This window comes from Cuculus canorus, chromosome 2, assembly GCF_017976375.1.
Source record: "Cuculus canorus isolate bCucCan1 chromosome 2, bCucCan1.pri, whole genome shotgun sequence".
Taxonomy (NCBI): domain Eukaryota; kingdom Metazoa; phylum Chordata; class Aves; order Cuculiformes; family Cuculidae; genus Cuculus; species Cuculus canorus.
Genome location: NC_071402.1, coordinates 119,794,624 through 119,822,203, shown reverse-complemented (window position 1 = coordinate 119,822,203; position 27,580 = coordinate 119,794,624). Strand labels below are relative to the sequence as shown.

Sequence of the window (27,580 nt, the reverse complement as noted above, 5' to 3'; positions counted from 1 at the left end):
AGTGTCTTGGAAGTGCATGTATGGCTTTTTCCTCTGTACTTGTTTTTTAATGGAATTTTTATTTAAAACATGACCAGGATGCCTGTTGCTTTCTGTTTGAAAAGTGCTCATGTCACTTATGAGCTGCACAGTCCTATAAAGTAGGTGGAAAAAAATAAGAAACAGGCCAATAGACCAACGTGCAACACCATCTGTTGGAGATCACAATGCACTTTTTAACAGTAAACACTTTTTTTAACACTTTTTAGACTTCTGTAAGTTAAACAGAGCATGATCACTGAGGTGAGAAGGACGATGAGCAAGCCAGCTCATGAGTGAGCTGCCTATACTTTCTTGTAGAATCAGAGGTTGAAAAAGACCTCCAAGATCATCAAGTCCAACTGTCAGCCCAACATCACTCTGCTTTTTTATTCCATTGGTCTTGTCAGAGTAATTTTTCAACTTATTAGCATCTCATTTCCAAGGTTACCCCTCTGTACAGACAACCAGCAGAGGAGAAGAGTCTGGTGACTTGTTTCAGCTGCCAGTAGGTCAGAAGAAAGGCCCCCCAGATCAGTTTTGTAGCCAGCACAGGTTCAATGCTTGGAGAGAACACCATTAAATTCTTGCAATCCTGCAAAAGTGCATGCATTCCTCAACTTGAACTTCTGTTCCTTTACTTCCTTTTATTTTGCAATTCTGTGGTCAGCCTTCCCAGCCCTCCACTCTGCGACTCTAATGTTTCATTACTGATAAAACATATGAGGCTAGGGCTTGAAATTATGAATCCAGCTCAATTCTCCACACTCTTAATGTGTATCTACAACCCTCAAGCCAACAGGCCTCTAAAAAGACATAATCTGATTATTAAGCCATCAGCTATGTACTACCACAGGAACTATTTTCTATTCACAGGAATTAGACCTAGAAGGAAGTGGGGACAAAATGGAAACTTACATGTAGTTCAAGATTTTGTGGTATTCTAGTATACTGAATCAAGAAAAGTTCATTCTATACCAAGTATAAAGTGGAAAAAATTTAGCAGACAGGTGCCAACTGCACTTGGATTCTGTGACTATGACATGCAGGTGCAAGTGGCTCCATTGGTTTTGGGGACATTAGACACAGTGTATGTGGATCTAAGCCAAAGCACTACTGATGGTATCAACACTTCTTCGAAGTCTTGGAAACAACCTGCGAATCATTCCTCCTGCTTCCTAGAGCTTGTAAAAAGTCATGGGAGAAAAATTAGGCCTACATTTCTTATAATTATACTATTGTTTTCAAGTTATAGCATTACTGATGTGGAAAATGCTCAGCCACCCTGAAGGAGTCCATACGGTTACAAAGCAGTTGTAGTTCACCCCCAACATCTGCTGAAGCACCAAGTCTGCTCCAAAGCCATCAAGAAATGGTATAATGTGCACACACACAGAGCATATACACACACATTTGACTATGTAAGACATAATACAATAATCCTTTTACATACCATTCTTTATTTATTACATTTAAGTTCAGCACTGTGACTGATTTTTCTGTATTCAGTATAAAATATGGTCTGTATAGTTAGCAGCATTTTATATTCCGCAGCACACGGACATTCTTATCAGGTTATCAAATGTATTCCTTTCTTCAAGGACTTTGCATTCTGGAAAGACACTTATGTTTCACTTAAGGAAATCTATTTAAGAAACATTACATACCATTCTATTTAGTGCATTAATTGTTCCACGTAGTGTAGCTTCACTGAGTGCAGTCCTTCTAGAGAGCACTTCTTCATGCTTACAGCTGTATCTCCAGGTGACATCAACAACCTCAAGCACAAGTTAAAGAAGAAAATAAAGCAACTAAAAATTGGTTTGTGGTATCTTGCTTCATACAAAGAGGTTAGCTAATCCCAGTATGGTTTTCTATAATAATTCTGGAAATTGCACTAAAATGGACTACATCACACATTTTCCTCAGGGCAGGTTTGTTTTTCAACAACATCATTACTCGTACCTCATCTTTGGAGAATGCAAAGATGTAGGAGAGCTTCTTTCCCCACCCAGTTTCGTAGATAAGAGGCTTATCACAGACATTTTCACAAGGATCACAGTGAAGCCATCTTTTCTGAGATGAAGAATATACTTCAGTCCACAGATGATCTGTATAACAAACCCCAAAAATAAAGAATTAATTATTACGATAGATTCTTTCTTCTAATACTGTAGGATATTGTAAGGTTTCCTGATTTATTAAATGAAAGAACAACTGAAAGAATATGTTTTCTGTTACTTTACATTCAGAAAAAATACCAGAGCTTTCTCTTTCTATCTTAGGATCATAGTCCCTTAGATTCAACTAATATTTTATCATTCTGAAGTCAATCACCCAACCTTAACCTTACTTGCAGAACTGTATTTCATTTCATCAGGCAAGAAAGGAAATTGAATTTATATTGCCCTCTTCAGCTGAACTGCATAATTTTACGTGCTGCCTTATGGCTAATATAATCTGAGAACCATAAAATATGTAACCTAATTTTGCATAGGTTTGTATTAATATTAGGGTATTCTAGAACACCAGTACCTGTACAGTCCCAAACATATCTAGCTTCAAACCCCACAGCTCTGCAACACAGTGTAAAACAATTAGCCCACTCGCCACAGCGTCCACGTCTGGTTTCCAGAAGTTTTTCAGGGTCATTATATCTACAGAAGAAAAACCAAATAAAACCAGAATAACTGAAAATATATTCCACTTTTCAAAATCTTTACATCATGGCTGTCCTTGCGATGGTTTAAACAGATTTCAGCGCCATTCAGTCCACAGAAAATAATAGAAATTATTGCTGTACTGCACAAAACAAGTGTGAGAAGAATGCTACTTTTACATCAATTCACATGATTTCATCACGTTTACAGCAGCACTGAAATTAATCCATTTTTTTCTGCTTTTGGAATTGACTTAATTTCATCTTAAAATATGAGTTTTGTATAGCAAAAATCCTTCTGATTCCTTTTGACAGCAAAAATATACCAAATTGGATATTTGCTCTTATGCTATAGACTCAGTAGATGTGTGATTTACCATAGGATTGAAAGTTTTCCTTGCCGTAACAAAAATCTACCTACATACAATGCCAATATTAACTTATTTTATTTAGAAACTGTACTTTATCTAACTAAGAATAAAAATAATAATAAGAAAATCAGACAAGTATTCAAAACATGGCCATGTAAACGAAAGTGATATTTTGTTTTTAAAAATCTCTCACCTAACAGAGCAATTGCTGGTTTATCATCTTACATGTTGCTTAAAATGGCTTCTCTAGTCTTTCACCCAAAAGCATCACTTGTTCACAAAACACACAAATGTAAAACTGTTCTTAAAATACAAGAAAAGACAAGAAATCAAACCTTTGTGTGCTCACCTTGGAAATCTATTACAAAACTGACACTGGTTGCAGTAATGATTTTCCACTCGACTAGCATTCCATCTTAGATCGCCTTCAGTAGGCAACAGATATTCACTTTGAGGCACTGTCTCCCCACCACACCTGCTGCAAGGAAGTGCGTTTACCCAATGAAAAAAATCCTTCTTAAACCAGTCCAAGAGTTCCAACAACAAGAAGTCCTCTTCATTCACATGTGCACCTGTAAATTTTTCACACCACATAGTTAGGTGAAATGGAAAAACAATGGCCTTTACTACACTTCTAGAAGTTTCATTATTAAAAGAAACAAACTTCATATATTGCTTAATCACACACACCAAGAGAAAACGAAGCACATGAGAAAAGATTGTCTGTCAAATCAAAGCAGGGAAACCTGACTTTCAATTGTAGTAAAATTTCCATTTTTACTTATTGTATTTGGAAAACATTTGTGCTGAGACACTCAGAAAAGGTGTTACTACTTACAAAAAGGATATGCTTTTGTATTCAAATTTTTTGCTAAATACTGAACAAGAAGTTTTCAAGCAGAGGTCGTACTCTCTTTTTCTGGATAACAGCACACAAACCAGACCCATTTATGAAAATATGACTGCTATTATATAAATCCTTCATGAAAACAGTGTGTGGAAAGAATGAAAAATGAGATTTATTTCAACAGAAAACCATTGGCTATGACATTCAGCTATTTTTTGACTGGACAATCCATCTTTCTACTGGAAAGTGTTAAAGGGAAACAGTAAAAAAGAAGTCTGTACTTCTTATCAAATGACCATAACCTTCCTAGCCTTTATGAGCTGAAAATGCCTGTTGTGCATTGTAAGGCAAGTCCTAAAAACAAGTGTCCCCCAGTTATTCACATAGGTGACAGTATTAATACAGCAATACAGATAAATAAAAGAAGCTGAAAGGACCAATTACCCACACATCTTAAACACAGTCCATTCCCAAAGGAATACTTCTATAAAGTTCTTTATAAATGCTTCTAAACTGTCACAATCCAAAAAAGTGGAGTTTCACCTCTTCCTCTTTATTTGTGGCTAAATTAAGGTCTGGAAGCCATTCTGAATAGATCAGCTTGATGGCTTGGGAAGAAGCACCTGAAAACACCACCCTTCTCCTTCCCCTTTTTTAATAATGTGCACAGCAGCAGAATTAGAGTAGAGACTAAGAGGTATGCTTGTCGTTAGCTTCCTTTTTAAAAGAATATAAACAGTTTTTCACTTACTACTGCTAAGTCTCTTTTCCCCACTGCATTGTTCTATGCTAATGACTGAGAATGCTTTGTAGTTGTTCATGTGATTTCCTACTTCCCAGTACAGCTTTATAAAAGGAGAAAAATTACTAAGAAAATCTATTGTCAAAAGTTTCCTAATGCCAAAGGCACAATTACATATTAGTGTAAGGCTGGCTGTATGAGACATCACGAAGCAATTTTTTTGGTTTGCAAAGCATTCAATGACATTCCCATCAAGTTAGCAGAAATGCTTCAAACAGTCTTCTACCAAAAGATTCACAGTAAAAAGGATTTTTTTTTTTTTAAATATGGTCAGGAATCATATTTTTTTATACAGGTAACATTTCACTATTCTGCTGAAACAATCTAAAACTGTCACTTGAAAACAGAAAGATGTCATTCTTAAATGAAAAATACTTCATACATTCAAAACAAATTTGTACTTATGAAGAAAACATTAATTTTAGCCACTGATGCCTATATTTCACTTCCAGTTCCAAAGGATGGCATGTGAACAACCCTACTCATTAAAGCATTAGCAATAAAGGTGATCTTTGCATCACGTTGCGTCTTCGAAAGGTCTCATGCAAAAATCTCACCAACAATATCACTTTAAAAGAAAAGGGAAGCGGTGTTTTGAAAATTTATTCTGAGTTTGGCATTGTAGTACGGGGAAATTGAACTCTGACAATTTCAAAAAAATGGCTACTCACACAAGAAGTTCCCCTCCCCTTGTTGTAGCTATTTCACTAACTCAGAAATTTACTACCACGAAACTATTAGTCTATTACCAATTCAGAAATGAAGAGATCAAAATTTCTACATGAAAGCAGTAAAAGATGGATAAAAAAATGATATAAAAAGATAACAGAAGTAAGGAGAGAGAAGATTAGAAAATTAGGAAGAAGGTAATTCTAATTCAGAGACAGCATTTGGAACCTGCGGCCCTATGACCAAATACCCACACCTAAAGCACAGCAGATATATGCATCAGCCACATATTTGAAAGAATATTCCCAGTTTCATATAGAACATAACTTGGTAGGTATTTACCTTTGTCCAGTCTTGTAGCTTGTGTTAGCTTTTTCTGAGCTTTCGCTTTCAGTTGCTGGAGGGGAATTGAAGCCAGTGCTTTCTGCTGAAGAGAAGGTTTCTCGTATATCAATACATGATGCTTAAATTTTGTTTGAAGTGTACTCAAGATTTTTGCAGCCTGCAAAAGGATTTTAAGTCACAAGATGATTTATGAATTTGCACCTTAAGCCAGAAGAATCAAACTCTCCTATTTTAGTTTAAGCCACTCATAATTCTATGCTCATAGTTACATTGTATATTTCTTTACAGGTGGAATGTTTATTTGTAAAGACACCAATAAAAACTGCAGACATCCTCACTCAAACTGTAAAGCCAGCCTTGTCACATTTGAGAATCCTGAACGCTGTTCTGAGTGAAAAGTGAACACATTCAGGGAAGGACATCTCCGATGGTGAAGTTTTTGACTCACTTCCCCTCCCATTTATTTTGGATACCTTTTACCTGAAATCCACAGAAAATCTTGTAACTCATTCCATGTCCTGGACACTGCTGCATCAGTTCTCAGAATTATTGATTAATGCTGCTTTTGTATTTCTTATTCATGAATGCTGCTTGCCTATTTCCACTTCCTTCTCTCACTGATCAACTCTGATACAGGTTTGAACAGACAGCCTTGTGATCATATACTAAACAGTGTCTTTCACTAGAAACCAAACATAAGAACTAGGCTTCTTCAATCAGTTATCCTAAGTGTCAACTTAGTGGAAACTTCATATTACACCCAATAAGGTACACACACATCTACTAAAATAAACAGCTAAGGTTAGTAACAGTGGAGTTAGTAGCAGACCAAACTATTTATTCCAGTTAAAAGGGGGACAAGAGTGCAAGTGAAATGGGATTTTAAAATGAAGAGTTTGACATATTTTGGGGGGAAGTCTGCAGTACTGCTAAATTACCTTTTCTCTAGTGCTAGAGCACACTTCAGTACTTAGTCTGGTTAACTATTGTCTTTATTTCACAAAAAATTCCCATGCTTTCCTGACATTCTAGCAGCAAATGCACCATAACACACAAGTGTGAGAACTCTTCAGAACACAACTTTCAAAGGAGCATTTAAATTAGGAGTGATTACTTTGATGCTTGACAGTACTACGGGACCAGTCCTTACTTTTCATAACTGCTGAAATAGAACAGAACTGTTTTTGCTTTTCCTGCAGCTCATCAGCTGTAGGTAACTGGTTTAGCATCATAAATCCAATTGTGTACAGATTCACTTCAATGTAAGTTTAAAGAACAGAAATAGGGAAGTTAGGGACTGCTAGCGGCCTAGAGATCTTCATGTTCTATCGTCTTCCTGTAAGAGTGTTCAGAGCTATTGCTCAGAACAGCAGAATTCTTTGATAGATTCTTTGACAATTCAGGTTTTCCCAAACCATCAGTGTTACAGTAGTGCATAAATGGTTTCATGGAAGCCACTGTATAGCAGTGAAGCCTTAAGCAAACATCTAGATATGTGTTGAACCTCACTGCAAATTTAAGTTTGGATACCTCTTTCATCCTACAACCACAAAGTCATTCAGGAAGGGACTGGAATCCATCCACCAGAATAATGACTAGCCAGAGCTTTCCTTTCTCCAAGCCTTAAGAATGCCTTCCATGAATCACAGGTATAATGTATAGGCAAGATATAAAAGTGCTTGCACTACAAAAAACACTCTAAATCTCTCTGACATCTGACATCAGCACAAACAACAATAAGACAACCATACCTCTGCAGTATACTCACTGCAAAACACCTACCACTGTGTGAGCAAGATAGGCAAGTCATAGCAAGAAGGCATTTTATGGACTTCCTTCCAACCAAGACAGACTATACAGACTACATTCAATGGCTCAGAGAGTAATCAGTGTAATTCCCTGAAGAGATCAGCTGAAATACAGTATCCTAACAGAGTGCCAACATTGCATTTGCAATGTCTCTAAACTGTAACAAATTGGGTCCCACCACCCATGTTAAATCTGAGAAGCATGAAAAATAATACTTGTGGATAAATGGATCCACAACTCTGTTAGCTAGTATGAGAGAGGGCAGAGTAACTACAAATGAGAAGGGTTAACCTCAGAATCAATCAAGCACCACCTTGAAATCTACAACATTCTTATCACTGCAAGATCAACACAATATTTAAAGCTTCCAGTACTGCAGCAAGTCACTCTAGAGATTTCACAATCACTTCTAATCACGACTGTAGGAGTGGCTGAAGCAGTAAAACACAAGAAGCAAATACAAAAATCCAAATAAACCCAGTCAGTACCTTGTAAAGGCAATTACCAGCATGCTAACATAATTAGATTAAATGGCTCAATATTCAAGTGTTCAACAGTTCCTTTACCAAAGGACATTATAGATGATGACAGGTCACCGAGTGCTCTTTCTCCCCAGAAGCCATCACTTCAATCTACGCTTTGCCATACCTCTTCTGCTAATCATGGCTAGGCATTGGAAAGAAACAGTATGTCATAGTTCAGCATCCAACAATGTAATGATAATATTTAAAACAGAGAAACTCTGTTTAAAGATGTATGAGAAGCAAGCTTTTGGAAGGATTCATCTTACACCAACTTTAAGACCAAAGTGACATTGGTCCCAGGGGAAAAAACTCTTTAGAAAGTTAAACCAAAGCACCCTTCAAACCTTCTATCAAAAGGCATAATTTCATTTTTCAAAGCTGTATGAGTCTTCCCCATCAGGCCAGGTAACATCAGATGAAAGGACTCCGCCTCTCTGTCTTGATAGGGAATTTCAACCTCTTGGACAAGGGAAACACAGGCTAAATTGCTGTAGATTTGTCCTTGCCTGGCTAAATTCCTGTCTCTCATGACAGTCACATGAAAAAAGAAAGCCCTCACAGGCTGTATGTAGAGGTCATAGTCCATGAACTGAGATGCTAACAATTGTAAACATTACAGCTGTGCTCCTGTTATTTTGCTGGCTCTCAAAGACATAACAGTATACAGCCCTTGTCTTAGCTCCACCTTGACTTAGTTTCTCCACCTTGTTGTTCCCTTCCAATATAAATCACCTTTCTTTTCACAACACCCTGGTGACTAAAAATTTTATGGACATCTTCAACAGAATTGCTTGCTAATATTCGATTTATGGCATGTTTCATATTGAAGCTGCATGGAGAACAAAGAAAACACTCAAAAACATCAGAAGTAATTGGAAAAAGAAAAAATTCCTCTAGTCCAACCTCCTGCTCAAGGCAGAGTTAGCTCTGAGATCAGCATAAGTTGTTCTGGGCTTTATCTAGTCAGATCTTGAATGTGCACATTTGGAGATTTCACTGACTCTCTGAGCAATCTGTCCCAAGAGTTAACTCTTCTTCAATCTTTATATTGAAGATTTGTATGCCAAAAGAATTTTCAGGTTATAATTACCGTTTTAAGAGACTGCACAAGTGATGTTTCTGGTTGCTGAGGGGCAGGGGCAAGAGCAGAGTCAGCAGGTCTCGAAGGCTGATGTGCAACTGCCCGAGTGCTGGCCACCATTTCAGAGGATCCTGGTCTGTGGGTTGGATTTGATTCATTCAGCCTGCTACTCCTCTCTCCAGCAATTAAGTCTCTGATTTTACGTAGCTGCTCAATGGAAGCTTCCTTAGGGAAAATCAGATGAGTTTCTCCCTGAAATTTAGAAAATTAATTCAGCAGTTAATGCAGGTCTAAGCTAGTCAGGGGTTAGTATCTACTGTTAACAGCTATATCATTTACTGGACATTCATGCTAAGGCTTAGCAGGATTCAGCCTTCCAGTTAGGTCCCTTACACCAGAAGCTTGTAGGTTCCTCACAACAGGAGCTATGAGATCATGAATCTGCACTCAGCCTACAGAAAAAGGGCTCATAATAACACAGTTTTGTTAGTAACTTATTTTGGAGAGCCACACATGGACAACACAACTGTGGTTTGGCAGAGAAAGCAGCAGCAACAGAAATGAACAACAAATGCTCAGTACTCACAGTTTAGCAGTGAAACATTAGGCAGCATAGGACGATAGCCAGTATTGGGGCAAGAAGCTCCTAGAATGGCATCTGCACAGAATTCTTTTGTATACCGATATCTTTTAGGTTTTATAACTTTTCATACAGGAAAAACTCTTACTGAGACCTGCAACCAGCTTGACTTCTCAGTTCCTATTACTGGTAGCATAATAAAAGATCACCAATTATGACAGAAGCGAATATCAGTGTGCTTAATGTGAAGAAACAGGTCACTAAAAACATTAATACCCTGAAGTATTCACTGTTTAAGAGTTTCAGCTTTTACCCCTGCAGCACTTCTATTTATTAAACCGAATAATTTGCTTATCTGCAGTTACCTTAGGTCACCTATCACTGCAGATGCAGTGCTTCACTCTAACACTCTAATCACCACAAATCTAAATGGAATGTATCAATCCAGCAGAAGAGCTCTCACTTTTTAACTGAAAAAGTTGTCTTACCAAGCAGAGACAAAACCGGAGCAATTTTAGTTATCACAGTTGAAGAGAAGTTTGTAACTTTTAGCCTTAATTGACACAATAACCGTAAGACCTAGCCAAAATGCTCAGCTGACAAAAGTGAGAGAAGCCCTTTATAACATTTGAATGACTATGTTAATATTGCTAGGGCACTTCACTAGCTACACTGACTATCTCTTGGCTAACACACATCATTTAAGTCATCTCCTGAGCACCAGCAAGAGAATTAATCCGCAGGCCATTTCTCCCTATGCAGTCAGCATTTCTTTTAGCACACTTTTTTGTTTTCAAATTAGGACAATTACACTAACTTTACCAAGAGAAAAGGCAGAGATCTCATAACAGTTGGACCTAAATAATGTAATGTATGCACCCATACAGAAGGGTGGCATCAAACAGATAAATTAAAGCAAAGCTAGAGTGGGAGTTTTTGCAGCATTAAACAAGAGTTTTTACCCCAGCTGTCCAGTAATTACAAAGGCTGCTTCCAGCTTAGCAAGCTCTGGAAGTTTAAGTTCCACCAAAACAGGGGCCAATTCAGGACAGAGTAATCTTCAAAATACATATTTTTGACTGCAACAGAATCAATACTCGCTCAAGACTATTTCAGGATACAGTTTCATAACTGTTTTAAAAGTCCCACCACCCCACTACTTCAACAGTCTGTTGCCCTCCACTGCTGTCATGACAGGACCAGTACTTGTACAGCTGCACAGTGAACTGGCTGAGAAAGATTTCTTTTTTTGTTTGTGGGGGATTAATTTTTATTTAGATCAGATTCCCTTTTCTAATTCATAAAAGGGCCATGCAAGCCCTACTGATGGTAGGAACAAGCAGTAAGGTTCTGTCTTCCCCTCTTTCAAATGACAGTTTCAACACAGATTTACAAGACGGAAACTACTGTTTGATGGTGCAGTCTGATATCCACCTAATAGTGAGCTGCTACTAAGAAAAGGGGGCTTCACTCTGTTCCCCACCATTTCTTTTTTGCCAGCATGGATAGGTATTTGATCATTAAGCAAACTAGTAGAGTGCTTGAATGGCAGAAAAACAACCTTATCACAGATGAGCTTAGCTCTAGCTCCATCAGATTTCTGGAGCAGCCAGAAAACATTTTCTGTGATTAACCAGATATTTGCAAACAAGGATTGAAAGGAAATTAAGAAAATACCAATTGGTTTAAAATCTAATGTCTTGCAAATGGGAAAGGAGAAAATAAATTCCAATTCAAAATTTTAGTGTGTAAACCGATAAAGAAATCAAAATGATTATACTCACCTCTTGAAACCCCATCTCAAATAAACATTGAACTGCTCCTTTGACAGGCAACAGCCTTGTAGAAAAAGCTGGATTTCCAATGCGAATTAATCTATATTTCTCTTCATAAGGATTCCTGAAAAAATAGAAAGTCTTAATTACATTTGCAAATTAAGGAAACACTTAAGAGCTGGGCAACTGTACCATGCTCCATTAGTAAGTCAAATGAGGTTTTCCAAAAGTTTCATTGAAGGCAGAGCATGAAACCTATCTAAAACTTTGACTTAATTAAAGTCCTTCTGCATTTAACTTCAAGAGTTAGAAAATAGGTTCTAAATTTCAGTTTGCAATATAAGTTCACAAATACGTGTTTCGTAGTCCTAGCCAGTAGGGCTTAGTCTGTAACAACACTTAAAGACAACTTTATGTCCCACTCCACCTGGCAGCATTCTAATCGAACTCCTCAGCGCAATGCTGGATGGTTTTAGGCCCACTACAGAAGATATGCTAAGCTTCCCGGCACATGGATTAAACCACTGTGGTCTCTTTGGTTCTTGAGGGGCTACTTCTCAGTTCCCCTTTCCTCTTTCAACTCTTCTAAATCTTCTTTTCTCACCTCTTTCTTTAAAAAGAACCAGCCCAGCATTCACTGCTCTATATGACACAGCACAGCTTCTCCGAGTGCTTGACAAACCAGATATAGACAGGGAGGGGCATTTTGTACATCTTGAGTTGCTTGCAGACAACATCAAGGTCAATCATACGTACTGCCATGTGTACACCGTACAGAGACACCTTAAGGAAATTCAACTATAATTAACTCTTGATACCAATCTTACAGATTCAGAAGAGGCAACAGAAGAAAATTGGGTTATTACTTTGGCATTACTTGCTATGCATCCACTAATTTTTAAGTGCTTAAATGCTTGCAGAATCAGGGCTGAAGCAGATTTTTAAGTTTAACACAAAAAACAAGCCCTCAAAACAAATCAACCAGCAATAAAGAACTTGAAATCACTTACATGAAATTAAAACACTTACATGAAAAGCAACCTTATTTTTAAATAATGACAAAAAGAAGCACGATGTTTTTGAACTTTGATATTACCTAACAAAATGGAATCATATGGCCTATCTTTCAGATGGTCTGTCCGTACACCCAGAAATAAACTGCCCCTTCTATTTTATGACAAATCACTTCTGAACCTACATTAACTAACCCAACAGGAATTGCCAAGTAGACCAGCGGGCTCTGTTTTCCTAACAACGCGCCCGCCCAAGCTCTGGAATTGTTTGGCTGCCGTTGCTTGCCCTCTGCCCCCGCGGTGCCCAAAGGCACCTTTGGCACCCATGGACCAGCAAGCCATGGCCGGGGAGAGCAGAGGGCATGGGGGACTGAAGCAGAGGGCTCCTCACAGGGCAAGGGGGTGCTCCTGACAAGGCAGGGGGGAGGAAGATCCTGAAAGGGCTGGGAGAGCGGGACGTGTGTGTGTCCTGAGAGGCTGGGGAGAGGGGACTCCTGACAGGGCAGAAGGAGCTCCTGACAGGGTGATGGTGGGGGGGTCGTGACAGCGTAGGGGGGCAGGCGGATCCTCAAAGAGCAGGGGGTGGGTGAGTGATGTGTGTGTCTTGACAGGCCGAGCGGTGTCCTAACAGGGCGGAGGGAGGGTCCTCATAGGGCGAGCGGAGCTCCCATTACGACTCGGGGGGGGGGGGGGTGTCTTCCTAACATCCTGACAGGGATGGGGAGGAAAATCCTGACTGAGAGAAGGGGAGGTGTACTAACAGGGCGGGGGTTTCTGTGGACACTCCTTAGGGAGCTAGAGGGGAGGAAAACGCCTCTGAAGACGGGGGATAGGGATAGGGGCGCCCGCTCCTGAAAAAGCAGGGGGAGCTCCTTACAGGTCTGAGGGGGATGTGTGCGTCCTGACAAGCCGGGGAGGGGGAACTCCTGAGGGGGCCGGGGGGAGATCCTGACAGGGATGGGATTGAGGGGGATCATGGAGATCTTGACGGGGGGGACACACACACTCCTTAGGGACACAGACAAACAACACACACACGGACAGACACGGACACAGACGGACAGACACACAGACAGACACACACAGACTCTCCCTCAGTCTCTGACTCTCTCTCCCCTGATCAGGAGGCCCTGGGGAGGGGGATGCTCCTGGCAGGGCAGCGTCCCGTCTTCCGTGCCTCTGGCCGCGCCCACCTGAGGATGTTGTCGGCGTAGGTGAGAAGCAGCCGCGAGGCCTCCAGGAAGATCTCCCGCCCGTTCTGGCAGAGCGCGCTGACAGCGGGGGAGCCCAGCGAGGCAGCTGCACCCAGGGCTGCCGCCATAGCGCCGATCGCGCCCGGGCAGCGCCGCCCCCGGCCCCAGGGACGCAGCGCGCGGCGTGTGCGCGGTGACGTCACTGCCCCGGCTGAAGTGGGTGGTGGGGTTCGTCGAGGCCTGGCGCAAAGCGCTGCGCGGGGGCGGTGCTCAGCTTCAGTACAGGCTGGGGGGGGGGGGCGGGGTCATGGAAGCGTGGGTTGGGTTGGAAGGACCTTAAAGCCCATCCAGTTCCAACCTCCCTGCCATAGGCAGGGACACCTCCCACCAGATCAGGCTGTTCAAGGCTCCATCCAACCTGGCCTTGGACGCTTCCAGGGATGGGGCAGCCACAACTTCCCTGAGCAATCTGTGCCAGTGTCTCACCACCCTCATAAGTGAAGAATTTCTTCCTAATATCTAATCAGAATCTTCCCCCCTCCAATTTAAAGCCATTCCCCCTTGTCCTATCACTCCAGCTTTCCTGCAGATCCCCTTCAGGTACTGGAAGGCTGCTGTAAGGTCTCTCTGTTCTCCAGGCTGAACCACCCCAACTCTGTCAGCCTGTCCTCATATGGGAGGTGCTCTATTCCTCTGATCATTTTTGTGGCCCTCCTCTAGACTTACTCAAACAGTTCCATATCCTTCATCCTCTCTGAAGTTGGAGAGATAATGGATTTGATCAGTGGACTGTTTGGTGGATAAGGAATTTGTTGGATGGTCGCATTCAGAGAGTAGTGGTCAATGGCTCAATGTCCAGATGGATATCCATGAGAAGTAGTATACCTCAGCTGTTTAATATTTTCATCGATTATATAGACAGCAAGATAGAGCGCACCCTCAGCAAGTTTTCAGATGACACTAAGCTAAGTGGTGCGGTTGTCACACCAGAAGGATGGGATGTCATCCAGAGGGACCTGGATAAACTGAAGAAATGTGAACCTCATGAGGTTCAACAAGGCCAAGTGGAGGTCCTACACCTGGGTTGGGGCAATCTGTGGTTTCAATATAGGCTGGGGGATGACATGATTGAGAACAGCCCTGCAGAGAAGGACTTGGGAGTACTGGTGGATGAAAAGCTGGACACGAGCTGGTAATGCATGGTTGCAGCCCAGAAAGCCAACTGTATGCTGGGCTGCATCAAAAGAAACATGGCCATCAGCTTGAGGCAGGTGATTCTGCCCCTCTACTATGCTCTAATGAGACCTCACCTGGACTACTATATCCAGCTCCGGAATCCTCAGCACAGGAAGGACATGGAGCTGTTGGAGTGGGTTTGGAGGAGAGCCACAAACATGATCCAAGGGCTGGAGAACCTCACCTACAAATACAGGCTGAGAGAGCTGGGGTTGTTCAGCCTTGAGAAGAGAAGACTGCAGGGAGACCTTGTAGTGGCCTTCCAGTACTTAAACAGGGCCTTCATGAAAGATGGAGGCAAACTTTTTAGCAACGCTTGTTGTGACAGGGCAAGGAATAATGGTTTTAAAACAAGTGAAGGTAGATTTAGACTGGATATAAGGAAGAAATCTTTTACAATTAGGGTGCTGAAGTACTAGAACAGGTTGCCCACAGTGGTAGTAAAAGCCCCATCTGTGGAAACATTCAAGGTCAGGTTGGATAGGGCTCTGAGCAATGTGATCAAGTTAAAGATGTCTCTGCTCCTGCAGGGGGGGTGGGCTAGATGACCTGTAAAGGTCCCTTCCAACCCAATGCATGTTATGATTCTATAATTCTGTGTTACAAGAGCTACTTCATCCTGATGATTCTAACTATGTTGCAGTTGATACCCACTTGTGTGGCTGGGCCTTCTGCTCGCACAGGGCTCTCAGGGGCTCCCTTGGCAGGCATCAATGTTACACAAGTACACAAACCCCCTTTTACACCATCCTTCTCAGCTGGCATGCTCTGTTGGTGCCACACTTTCAGCCTCACCTAGGTCACGAGGGTGGGAATGCTGCCATAGCCACTTGCCCATGCCTTAGCACCTCATCCAACCCTGCCCAAAGTCCAAATGATGAAAAATATGTAGCTCTGCCTCTGCTTTATCTAGACATCTGGTTTGTGCCTTCAGTGAGAGAAGTGTGACAGCGAATCTTGGACAAAAAGGTCTGTGGGGCTTTGGTTTCTTAAGAATGCAAGATTTAAAAGGTTCCAAGTAAAAGAGATCTTTAAAATTCATGCTGGCTTGTGATTCTTTGTTGACATTATGCTCTATCTTTGTTCTTGGCTTCTAACAGGCTACTGCTCAGCTTCTACAAATTTTAGGAAGGTGGTACTTATCACTTACAAAGCTGAGATTTAACAGAAGGTAATTCACTTTTGCTGACATTGCAGTTATTATTCCTTCTAGCAGTTTAAAAGTCACTACTTCAGCCCTCAAAATCATGGAGTTGGCACCAAAGTAATGCCGTGTTCTTTGGCTGCTTCTTCAGCTTTTAACTTCCTCTCTGTGCTTTTCATAGAATCACATGACTGTCGATATTGGCTGCCCTCTGTTTAAAATTAACTGTTTTGGTCTATGTGTAACACAGTGCACTTAAGTACAGCCTTTATCAATAATGCTTTGGAAATGCTCATAGCAATGAGGTGTGGAAAAAAGAAAACCAGGTGCCAACTTCCAACAAATTATAATACTAACACCTTAAATGTGCATGCAACATTATTTCTAAATGGAAATTAAATACAGCCTCTTCGTTTAAAAAGAAAATCTACATGAGTTTCTTTTTTCTCTAATAAGTATTGCATTACCCTCCTTTTTGGCATCTGTTTTTTTTGGTTTGTCTGGGATGGGGTTTTGGGTGTTGTTTCCTGCAGTAGGTGCTTAAAATCTTTGTTGACAAGACTTTGGCACAAGTTTTTTTGCCACTGTCTTTCTCAAGTGAAAACTTAATTATTTATTTATACATACCATCGCAGGCACAGCTAGCAGCTTGGTCTCACACCATGTGCTTCAGTTCTGGCATCTGGAAGCAGCAACAAATTATTTACTTTTCTGTATTGCCACTGTTGACATATTGGTACGTGTATTTTCAAGAGTCTTGTAAAGTCAGTGATCAGCTAGTCTTTACCTCCAGTTGTCTTCTCCACCACCATTTCAGCATCCCTGTGTAGAAGCACACAATCTAGAAATGTGATAGCAGAGCTAGGAGATGGTGAAGGATAGGGATCTGAGGGGTGCAGACAGCAGAATGGGGATCAGATGAGGACAGCCATTACAGCAAGGGAGCGAAGAGCAGGTGGGAAAACTCTGCAAAGGAATTAGTTGTGGTGGAATATAAAGTGGGCCTGGAAGAGACTGTGATGATACCGAAGAGACTGACGATGCTGAAAATACCAGCAAATAAACTCCATAAGACTAATTTTGGAGTTTTAGAAAGCAAGCATCCTTTACCAGGTCTGGGCAATGTGAATAAGTGATCTCCATCAATCACACGCAATGAGACAAGAGCTGGTTACAGAATATATTTCCCACTTAAGTGCACATGTATAAATTTTCTCCCCCAAAAATTATGCATATTCTATTACTTTCCAAGGTCTAAGTTTAATGTTATTATGAACTGCGCAACAGTCAAATCTCTTGCTGATTTGGAGCTTTGGAGTCAGCTCCGTCTGACCTTGCATTTGAGAAAGGCTGCAAACAGAGGTGATTACAGAAAAAGAGACATCTGTTCAGCACAAATCATACTTCAAACAAGACGTTATCAACTCCAAAGAATGAATAGTGTCTGGGAAAACACTGTTTGAAAGAAAACGTGAGGGACATTCTGTTCAACTTCAAAAAAAACCCCCAATTATTTAGATGAAACAACTCTACTTTAGCTTAAATTATTCCACTTCTTGTAAAAGTACCTACTAATAGTACCTGTCTTTTAAATACCTCCAGAGATGATGACTCCACCACCTCCCTGGGCAGGCTGTGCCAGTGCCCGACGACCCTTTCTGTGAAATTTTTTTTCCTGATATCCAGTCTGAACCTCCTCTGGCGCATCTTGAGGCCATTCCCCCTTGTCCTATCACCTGCCACTTGGGAGAAGAGGCCAGCTCCTTCCTCTCTACAACTTCCTTTAAGGTCTCCCCTCAGCCTCCTCTTCTCAAGGCTGAACAACCCCAGTTCCCTCAGCCGCTCCTCACAAGACTTGTTCTCCAGCCCCCTCACCAGCTTCGTTGCTCTTCTCTGGACACACTCCAGAGCCTCAGCATCATTCTTGTAGTGAGGGGCCCAGAACTGAACACAGGATTCAAGGTGCAGTCTCACCAGTAATGAGTACAGAGGGAGAATAACCTCCCTGGACCTGCTGGTCGCACAGTTTCTGATACACGCCAGGATGCCATTGGCCTTCTTGGCCACCTGGGCACACTGCTGGCTCATGTTCACTCGGCTGTCAACCAACACCCCCAGGTTCTTCTCCTCCAGGCAGCTTTCTAGCCACTCTTCCCCTAGTCTGTAGCGCTGCCAGAGGGTTGTTGTGCCCCAAGTGCAGGACCCCGCATTTGGTCTTGTTAAACCTCATGCCATAGGCCTCAGCCCATCGGTCCAGCCTGTTCAGATCCCTTTGCAGAGCCTCCCTACCCTCCAGCACATCGACACTTCCACCCAGCTTAGTGTCGTCTGCGAACTTGCTAAGGGTGCACTCAATGCCTTCATCCAGGTCATTGATAAAACATTGAACAGGACTGCCGTGGCGTTATCTGCTCATACACTGCTCCACTGAGACAGTGGGTTTGTTTCCATTTTTTTTAAGAGGGTTCTGATCTTTTTCCCCCGTGCTTTAAAGGCGTGGTTTGGCGCAGGAAGTGAATTCCTCGCCCTTTCCAGCCCCCAGGCCTACCTATCCCTGCACCAGCCGCCTCCCCATCGCGCGGCCCGCGCAGTCCACCGCCGAGTTCCCGATCCGCACGCATGACTCCTAACCAATCGTGGTATCGGAGGTCGGCTGTAAAACCTTCGCACCTTTCTTCCCCCCGCCTGTCCCTGTTGGTGCGGTCCTGCTCCGTCGGAAGGGGAGAGGGAGGCAGCGCAAACCACGGCGGGGCGGGGGGGGGGGGGGCGCGCGTGGCTGGCGGAGGTATCGCTGGGGGCTGGGGCGGGGGCTCGGCGGCCCCGGGGCGGCGGGAGAGGCTGCCCCGAGCGGGGCGGGACGGCAGTGGGGGCGGTGCGGGTGCGTCCGGTGGTGCCGGGTGGTGCCAGGGTCTCTCCGCTCTTCTGACTCTTGGTTTGAGTGTTAGACTGCCCTTTAAACAGCGACCGACACGCTCCTTTTCCCGGGGCGGAGTCATAGGATGGTTTGAGTTGGAAGGGACCTTAAGGATCATCTAGTTCCAATCCCCCCCGCCATAAGCAGGGACACCTCCCGCTAGATCAGGCTGCTCAAAGCCCCATCCAACCTGGCCTTGAACACCTCTAGGGATGGGGCATCTACAACTTCCTTGGGCGACCTGTTCCTGTGCCTCACCACTCTCATAGTGAAGAATTTCTATCTAAAGCCTAATCTAAATCTCACCCCTTCCAATTTAAAGCCATTCCTCTTCATCCTGTCACTCCATTCCCGTATAAAAAGTCTCTCCACAGCTTTCCCATCGCCCTTTCAGGTACTGGAAGCTGCTCTGAGATCTCCCTGGAGCCTTCTCCGGGCTGAACAACCCCAACTCCCTCAGCCTATCCTCATAGCAGAGGTGCTCCAGCCCTCTGATCATCTTCCTCTGGACCTGTTCCAATAGTTCCATATCCTTATTATGCTGGGGATTCCAGAACTGGACACAGGACTCCAGGTGGGGTCTCACAAGAGTGGAGTAGAGGGAGAGAATCCCCTCTGTTCTTCTTTGTCTTAAGTGCCTGCAGTAGGTATTGCGGCATTGCTTGGGTCAGACCGTGCCACCCAATTATCTTAACCCGATTAGTGATGTTTGATTAAAAGCTGTATGTGGGGTTAGGCAAGTGCTGCTTTGAAGACCTCTGCATCCACTCTTTACTATAAAATGCAGGCTAACTGGCCCAAGACACTTAAAATTACAATTTTGGGTTAGGATTTAAAGCAGGCACCTTTAAAATACTCATCTGTATTACTAAGTGTTTTTTTTTTTAATTTTTATTTTTTAATGACACTGCTGTGTACTTGTGCTGCCACAGGAAAGAACAAGTTTGTGCTAACAGGAGTGCCTTAGCCCAGTGGCCATGTATGGTCCCTGTACAGCTCCTTATATTTCCCCAAAATCCTGGTAATGCCACATTTCCTTTTTTGTTATGTGAAAAGAGAGTTGGACTTGTTTATCCTGGAGAAGAGAAGGCTGCAGGGAGACCATGTAGCAGCCTTCCAGGGTTAAAGGAGGCCCATAGGAAAGCTGAGGAGGGGCTCTTTATCAGCGACTGCTGTGACAGGACAAGGGTAGCAGTTTTAAGCTGAAAGAAGGGAGACTTAGATTAGATATGATATTTGGAAGAAATTTGTTATAATGGGGATGGTGAGGCACTGTAACAGGTTGTCCAGAGACATTGTGGATGCCCCTATTCCTGGAGGTGTTCAAGGCCAGGTTGGATGAGGCTATGAGTAACCTGATCCAGTGGACGGTGTCCCTGCCCATGGCAGGGGTGGTGGAAATGGATCAACTTTAAAGTCCCTTCTAACCCAAACCATTCTATTATTCTATGAAAAGCAGGTGGCCAATTGCAGCCTACATTGCAGATGCTGACTCAGCTGTGCTGCAGCCTCTGCCCTGTCCCAGCGTGCTGGATGCATGTGATCAGACCAGCTCCCAACCTGGTGGTAGCTGCGGCAAAGTATGAGAGAGCTGTGGTGCAGGGCTGCAGCCTTATGGCTTGGCACGGCCCTTTCATCCCACCTGAAGTGCTTGTGCTCAGCAGCAGCCTTCCACTCTCGCTTGTTGCACCTTGCAATATATGGGGGCTGGTGATGTTACCTTCAAGGGATGTGGTATGGTACATTTTGCTCAGACACGCTTGAGGTACCTTTCCCTGACAGTCTAAATACTCCAAGGGTGATAAAGGGTAGGTAGAGGTAGAAAGATGAAGAGTCTTGTCCAAGATAGCAATTGCCTTGGTGACAGAACCAGGAAAAGTTTCTTGACTCCGGAGCTCTGTTCTGAATTTTTTAGACTGTTCTCCCTGACATAAAGATGACCACATCCTTCACATGGTAATTGTAAGACATACACTTTCAGGTGCACACGCACTTTCTCCCTGAGAAGAATGGAGCTATTAATGCTTGTTGTTGATACCTCCAGTCAGCTGGTGGTTAAAGCCCTGGGGGGAGTTTCGCAGCAAAACCACAGTGCCTCGTGGACCACAGTGGTGGAAAGTCATGTTCATTAGCAGCTTAAGGTAAAAGGGCCCAGTAGATGCATTCACTAAGTGAATGTGTTTCTATGCCCTGTCTGACAAAACACATACATTCTTGATTGCAGATGCAGAAACAACATCCTTTTCCGCAGGGCTGAAAATAGGCTTTCATGTGAGGTTATTAATTTAGCATACTTGGAATGTTTTTTCTCACATTGGTTGCTTTATTGTTGTGTTTGTGTCTTTTCTTCCTCCACCTGGTTACAGGAATGTGCTTAAAGTGATTGATTTCCACCATGTTCTCACAGTGCCTGTGGGATCTATTAAAGACTGCAAATCTCCGTCTCCAGAGTCTGAATTTAAATCTGTGTTTACAAAACCACAGAAGAGCTTCCAGCAAGTCACTGCCTACACATCGAAGGAAAGTAGTTGTTACAGGTATTGGCTTAGTGTCCCCTCTTGGCGTGGGGACTCAGTTTGTGTGGAAGCGCCTTCTCCAAGGAGACAGTGGAATTACATCGCTAGACGGGGAAGAATATGCAGGCATCCCATGTAAAGTGGCTGCTTGCGTGCCAAGGGGAAACAAGGAAGGCCAGTTCAGTGAAGAAAGCTTTGTGTCGAAGTCAGAGATCAAATCCATGAGTTCTGCTACTGTCATGGCCATCGGTGCAGCAGAGCTAGCAATGAAGGACTCTGGCTGGTGTCCTCAGTCTGAACAGGATCGCTTAAGTGCCGGTGTGGCAATTGGGATGGGAATGGTTCCGCTTGAAGAGATTTCTGATACAGCCACTTTATTTAAAACAAAGGGTTATAACAGGGTCAGCCCGTTCTTTGTCCCAAAGATTTTAGTCAATATGGCAGCAGGCCAGATCAGCATTAAATACCAACTGAAAGGGCCAAATCATGCTGTGTCAACTGCTTGTACGACGGGTGCGCATGCTATTGGAGACTCCTTTAGGTTTATTGTCACCGGTGATGCTGATGTCATGTTGGCTGGAGGGACTGAGGCTTGCATTAGTCCTTTGTCCTTGGCTGGATTCGCAAGAGCTCGGGCCCTCAGCACGAGTTTTAACTCAAGCCCTAAAATGGCCTGTCGACCATTTGATTCACAGAGAGAAGGGTTTGTAATGGGAGAGGGTGCTGCTGTGCTGGTCTTGGAAGAGTATGAACATGCCGTACAAAGAGGTGCTAGGATCTATGCGGAAGTCTTAGGTTATGGACTGTCTGGTGACGCTTGCCACATAACAGCACCTAATCCAGAGGGAGATGGTGCATTCAGGTAAGAACTATACGTTGATTAGGATGGCAACTTTGTATGTTAATTATAATGGGGAGATGTGTTTATGTTACTATATGCTTTTCCTAGAGAAATATTGTTCAACCTTGAATTAATATCCCAAAAGCCTGAAAAAATAATCTGAAAAATGAAAGAGCTTCCATTAAGGTTTTGCCCATTTTTTTTTTTTTCAGTAATAACATGAAGGTCAGTTTTTGCTAGAATCAGCTTTTTTTTTGCATAAAGTTAGAAAAACTTTCTCTATGTGAAAACATTTTGCACTTAGTGCCTGCAGCTGTTCATATAAATGAGTCTTAATGGCAGCCTCTTTTCTAAGATTTTTGTGTTATGATAGAACCTATTCAGCTTGTCCTTCACTCTTTGTCAATAGAGAAAAGAGACTCCACTACAAAAGCAAGTCATGTCATTTGTTGTGGACTGAAAGGGGAATAGCTGTCCTAAAGAAATCCCAAGTGATGAAAGCTGTAGAGCACTTGGAGGATCTAGTTTGTTAGAATAATTACTGTACGTGTGGTTAGCATTAATTGTGGCTATTCTTATTTAGAAGGAACTTAGGCTCTTCACAGAGAAAGATTTAGATCTCGTGCCTGTGCTACAATCATACTGAAATTCTTCATTCTGTTGCAGCCGAGAGTGTTGGTGGGGAGGTCTAGCAGAGATACGCTTTACTACTGTTTAGTGAGATGGTAAAGCTTCATTATTTAATCTCATCAAAAGCAATTCACAAGTAGATGATATTCATTTTGACCAGATGATATGCATTTCAACCTTTATTGCTGACCTAATAAAATAGTCAGTTAAATTACATGTATCAGTATATGTGATACTCAATAGCTCACTATTTGTGAGCTTTCTTTAGGCTGAATGCTAATGCTGGCCCTGGAATCTTTAGTAAAGATTTATTTGGCATTATTCTAAATGTATGTAAATATTGAATAACAAAATTCAATATATCACTGTACAAATAGATCAAACTTCTGTGTAGTATTGTAAAGCTGTGTTTGCATCTTTATTGAGTTACCAGATGTTTCAAGAAGTCTGATATACCGGGTTTCCCTCTAAGCTATTTGATTCATACTTAATTATTTTGCAGACTTAGGTGTGAGTTGAGTAATCAAGAATGTCTCATCTCAGATTTTCAGAATTGTTTACCCTTGAGATGATATAGCAATATATTGTAAGAGAGTTTTTCTATTTTTTGTGAATGCAGTAGCTTATAAATTAAATTTAGTGGGAGGTAGTAGAAAGTTAATATTGGTATCCTCAAAATGCTGAGCCTTTCCACCCTTGAGATGAGATAATGCATTTTAATACAGTCTTCAAACTAGTATTTTGTTACTGCAGTGGTATGTGGATTAAATCTTAAATATATACACTTCTCCTTACTTTTCTGTGGGAATATATAGGAATATATAGGAATTTGTGCTATCTCCTTTACATCTTCTAGTCTCTGGAAAGTGTGCAAAAGAAGCTCATGAGGAGGATGGCTGTAGAATTTTTTCTTTCATTTCCCAATATTTCTGTTTGATAGAGGATTTTTTTCCCCAGTTCCCTAATACTGTAAATACGGGGAGAAATAAAATGTAAAAACTAGAGAGTCTTCTTTTCACTTACAATAGAAAGGAGATTTCTTGGACCATGGCACTTGATGTTGCATTAATGCATCAATACACTAGAGAAACTTCAGTTGAGGGGACATAATATTTTTGTAATAATTTCATGTAGTTATTTCTCAAACATTTTCAAATTTTACATTGAAAAGCGTGCGTGATAAATTAGGCTGTAGAGATTGATTACTATATCTTCTTTTTTTCTTTGTATTTTTCCCCAACTGTGGTATTTTTAGCAGCAAGTCTGATTTTGTAGTGGGCCTCACCACTACTGTCTTTCCTAGGTGGCTAAATGTAGATGCCAGTGTATTTAGTTAGAGGAATCCAACTCTTGCCATTTACGTCTCTGGTAAAGAATGTCATGCAGATTTTCACATTTGATAAGCATTTTAAAACTTCGTGTACTTTTGGTATTGGTTTATATACATGTGTTAGTGAAAAAAGCACGAGGAGAAACTCAGCATTTTGTCTTATTTTTTTCCTTAGGTGTATGTCTGCAGCAATAAAAGATTCTGGAGTCAAACTTGAAGACATAACATATGTCAATGCACATGCAACTTCTACACCTCTAGGAGATGCTGCTGAGAATCAAGCAATCAAGAGACTTTTTAAAGATCACTCACGTAATATTGCAGTTTCCTCAACAAAAGGAGCAACGGGACATCTCTTGGGGGCTGCAGGAGCTATTGAAGCAGCTTTTACTGTCCTGTCCTGTTACCATGGAATTTTGCCACCTACTCTAAACTTACAGAAAACAGAGGCAGAGTTTGATCTCAATTATGTTCCGTTAAAAGCTCAGGAGTGGAAAAGTGAAAAACGGCGTATAGCACTCACAAATTCATTTGGCTTTGGAGGTACTAATGCAACTTTGTGCTTTGGAAGTGTTTAACTGACGCTGTACATGTTGTGGAAAGATGACACTGATAATGATTTTCTGTACTGCCACCCTTGGTGTGTACCTGTGATCTTTTCTCAGCGTCAAGAATTGTTCATTTGATACATAAAAACTTTATTCACCCTAACATTCACACCAGCAATTCTTTCAGAAAGAGGGAACTTCATTTACTTATTTTAAATAAAAATAAATAAAAGGCCTGTTCTTTGTGCGGTAAAGACGTTTTTGACTAGATGAGGAGACATTGATAGTTCTGTGTTTTTACTTCATTAGAATAGATTTTTCATCTGGATGTGACACAGAAATTGCTCAGAAACATTTATGCTAAAGGGGCTGGCTAACAAGCTTGGACTCTACAGTTGTGACTTGATGACTTACTGCATGATGATACAAGATTTATGACTAAGCTTCCCCTTGTTACCTGTTCTATTTGTGTTTCTTTTTACTCATCATAAGTTATTTCAAATATTGTAAACCAATGCACATTCTCCAACACAGATGACATTCAGGAAACAATAATATTAGAGATCATAAGATTTCTGACAGTGGTTCATTTTCTTCTCAGCGTTATTCATTGCCATCTGTTGTGTTACCTCATTAGCCTATGGAATGATAACAGCGAAGAATGCATACAGCATGGCCTATATATCCTCCAGGTGGCACAGGGATACAATTATTAGGTCATATCCTGTTTTGTTTAGAAATTTTGGACAGAAATAGCAAGGTGGTATTCAACTGTGGTATTGAGGATTTAAAAAATAGTTACACAGAAAGGAAAAAGACTCCTGAAACCCCTGGTTGCTTGGCCAAAATGGAAAAATAAAACTAGCCAAACTTGGAAAAATAAAGAATATTTAGCAAAAAAAGAAAAAAGAAAGGCCAATGCAAGAAATAAATCTGAGTCTTGTGTTGAGGATGAGAAAGGGGAAGAAAGAGAACAGGAAAACGAAATTATGCCTAAAGCTGACATATTGATAGTGGTTTAGATTGTCTCTTGCAAAGAACATGTAAAGGCTGTCCCTTTTGGCACCAGTCAGCTAAGTAGTGCCTTGATCGATAGTGCAGATGTGCGTTAAGTCAGATATGCTTATTTGTGGGTTAGTTTTAAAAGACTTTTTACTAGTTTTCTTTTTGAAAATGTCAGTCTTAGCCTTTGACTAATTTAGATGAAGACAAAGTAAGGATGTATAAAGTGGCTATACCATAAGTAAATTTCATTCTGGAAAGAGATTACTGATGGGCTATGGTGAGGCTTAGCAGTACTCTAAGACCTCATTATTTATACAAATGATCTGAATGGTGATATGGAACAGCATAATTTTTGCATTTACTTTCTTTACTAAATAGAAAGTTAAAGAGAATAATGAGGAAAACGCAGTTGGAGAATGATTAAGACTCTTTCAGAAGATGAGCTCATACAGAACAATGCAGTCCAAAATAGATTAATGAATAATAAGCCTGAAAGTAAAATAATATATTACCAAAGGGAAAATATGAAAGCATGCCAAGTAGAGAGAGTATGGGAATTCGCTGTTGGAAAAATACCTACAAACCCCTTAGCTTGTGGTAATTAATAGTAGCAGTGCAATGAATGAGGATCTGGCTTGCATGCAATATAAAATGCAGAATATAAAATTCAACATTACTCTCTGCAAATTATATGCAAAAAGGAATTGATATAAAGAATTCAGCCTCAAGGAGAGAGCTATCAGCAGAACTGTGAATTTGAAAGAAATCATCCAATGGATTTCTTCTGAAGATAATACATTTTCAGGCAGTTGTAATTCAGGGTGGAATTACACTGGATAGGAAGACTGGATAGTGCTGCATTATTGTGGACCTGAAGTATAGTCTAACTAAACTCACCCCATTTTGTTGCAAGGCTGCAGACCTGTAATTAATACTGTGACAGGCAGATATATTTCTCTTTCCTTCTGATAGCAGAGATCATGGCCCCAGGACTGTTTGATGCAGACTCTTGTGTACCAACCATAACAAGACAGATTATACTGTCACACAGAAAAATAAAACAGCTACTGAAATGAACAAAAGATCCTTCTCCTCACTTCAGCTCATTCCAATTTAATCATCTGCTGTAGGTAACCTTTAAACCATGAAAGGTTTGTGACAATAGTCATTTTCGGTGTTTTGATTATGGGTAGTTTTAACAGGCCTAGATACAGAAGTAAATAGCGTGCCCTGTAGAAAATGAAGGGTTTTTAAGAAGCAAATAGAACCAAAGTTTAACCCCTGTCTTCGAATTTTGTCTCTGTAGGTTTCATTTTTATGTACTTGTTTGGAGTTGTCTCTTTTTATCGCATACCCCACTGAGCTGACCAGGGACTACTTACTGCTAATTACTGCTTTATTATAGTAGCTGCAAACCTAAAAGGAAAATCTCTCTCTCTCTGTTTCTAAACTATTTAGTGAGCAAATTGACTAACATATTAAAACAGAATGCTTTCCCTGAAATTGCTTCCTACATCTTAATAATTAGAGATGTAATGGTCCAGAGTTTGGATTTGAAAAGCTTAATATTTTTCTCATAATCTTGGAGTTACCTACAGTCTGAAAAGCAAAGCCTGGCCATGACGGTGGAGTGTTCATTTTGAAGCCTATTTCTTCAGTAATGCCACACACTTGTGAGAGCCATATGCTCCAGGCAGGATTGCACTGTGGCAAAGGCTGAAAGGCACCTC

General features: G+C 41.5%; 2 protein-coding genes across 4 annotated transcripts in view; one reads left to right on the top strand and one right to left on the bottom strand.

The window, feature by feature from the left end:
* The window catches only part of NGLY1 (N-glycanase 1), a 28,228-nt gene extending 14,340 nt beyond the window's left edge, over nt 1–13,888 (bottom strand). Inside the window, exons 1-8 of the mRNA XM_054059051.1 lie at nt 13,687–13,888; nt 11,490–11,604; nt 9,135–9,377; nt 5,709–5,868; nt 3,398–3,620; nt 2,554–2,675; nt 1,984–2,129; nt 1,686–1,796 (exon numbers count right to left, since the gene is read on the bottom strand). Coding sequence (XP_053915026.1) covers nt 1,686–1,796; nt 1,984–2,129; nt 2,554–2,675; nt 3,398–3,620; nt 5,709–5,868; nt 9,135–9,377; nt 11,490–11,604; nt 13,687–13,814 — 1,248 coding nt within the window. The 5' untranslated portion in view covers nt 13,815–13,888. The remainder of the gene's footprint in view (nt 1–1,685; nt 1,797–1,983; nt 2,130–2,553; nt 2,676–3,397; nt 3,621–5,708; nt 5,869–9,134; nt 9,378–11,489; nt 11,605–13,686) is intronic.
* Nucleotides 13,889–18,590: 4,702 nt separating this feature from the next.
* OXSM (3-oxoacyl-ACP synthase, mitochondrial) lies at nt 18,591–27,205 on the top strand. Of its 3 annotated transcripts, none has more exons than XM_054060403.1 (3): nt 18,591–18,714; nt 21,347–22,358; nt 24,473–27,205. In XM_054060403.1, exons 2-3 carry the CDS (start codon nt 21,376–21,378, stop codon nt 24,873–24,875), a joined length of 1,386 nt encoding a protein of 461 aa, XP_053916378.1. In that variant the 5' UTR covers nt 18,591–18,714; nt 21,347–21,375; the 3' UTR covers nt 24,876–27,205. The 3 variants fall into 3 exon arrangements, with proteins under 3 accessions (XP_053916378.1, XP_053916379.1, XP_053916376.1); XM_054060404.1 differs by lacking the exon at nt 18,591–18,714 and adding an exon at nt 18,739–18,763; XM_054060401.1 differs by lacking the exon at nt 18,591–18,714 and adding an exon at nt 18,774–18,851 and having other exon boundaries at nt 24,473–27,204.
* Nucleotides 27,206–27,580: the final 375 nt, after the last annotated feature.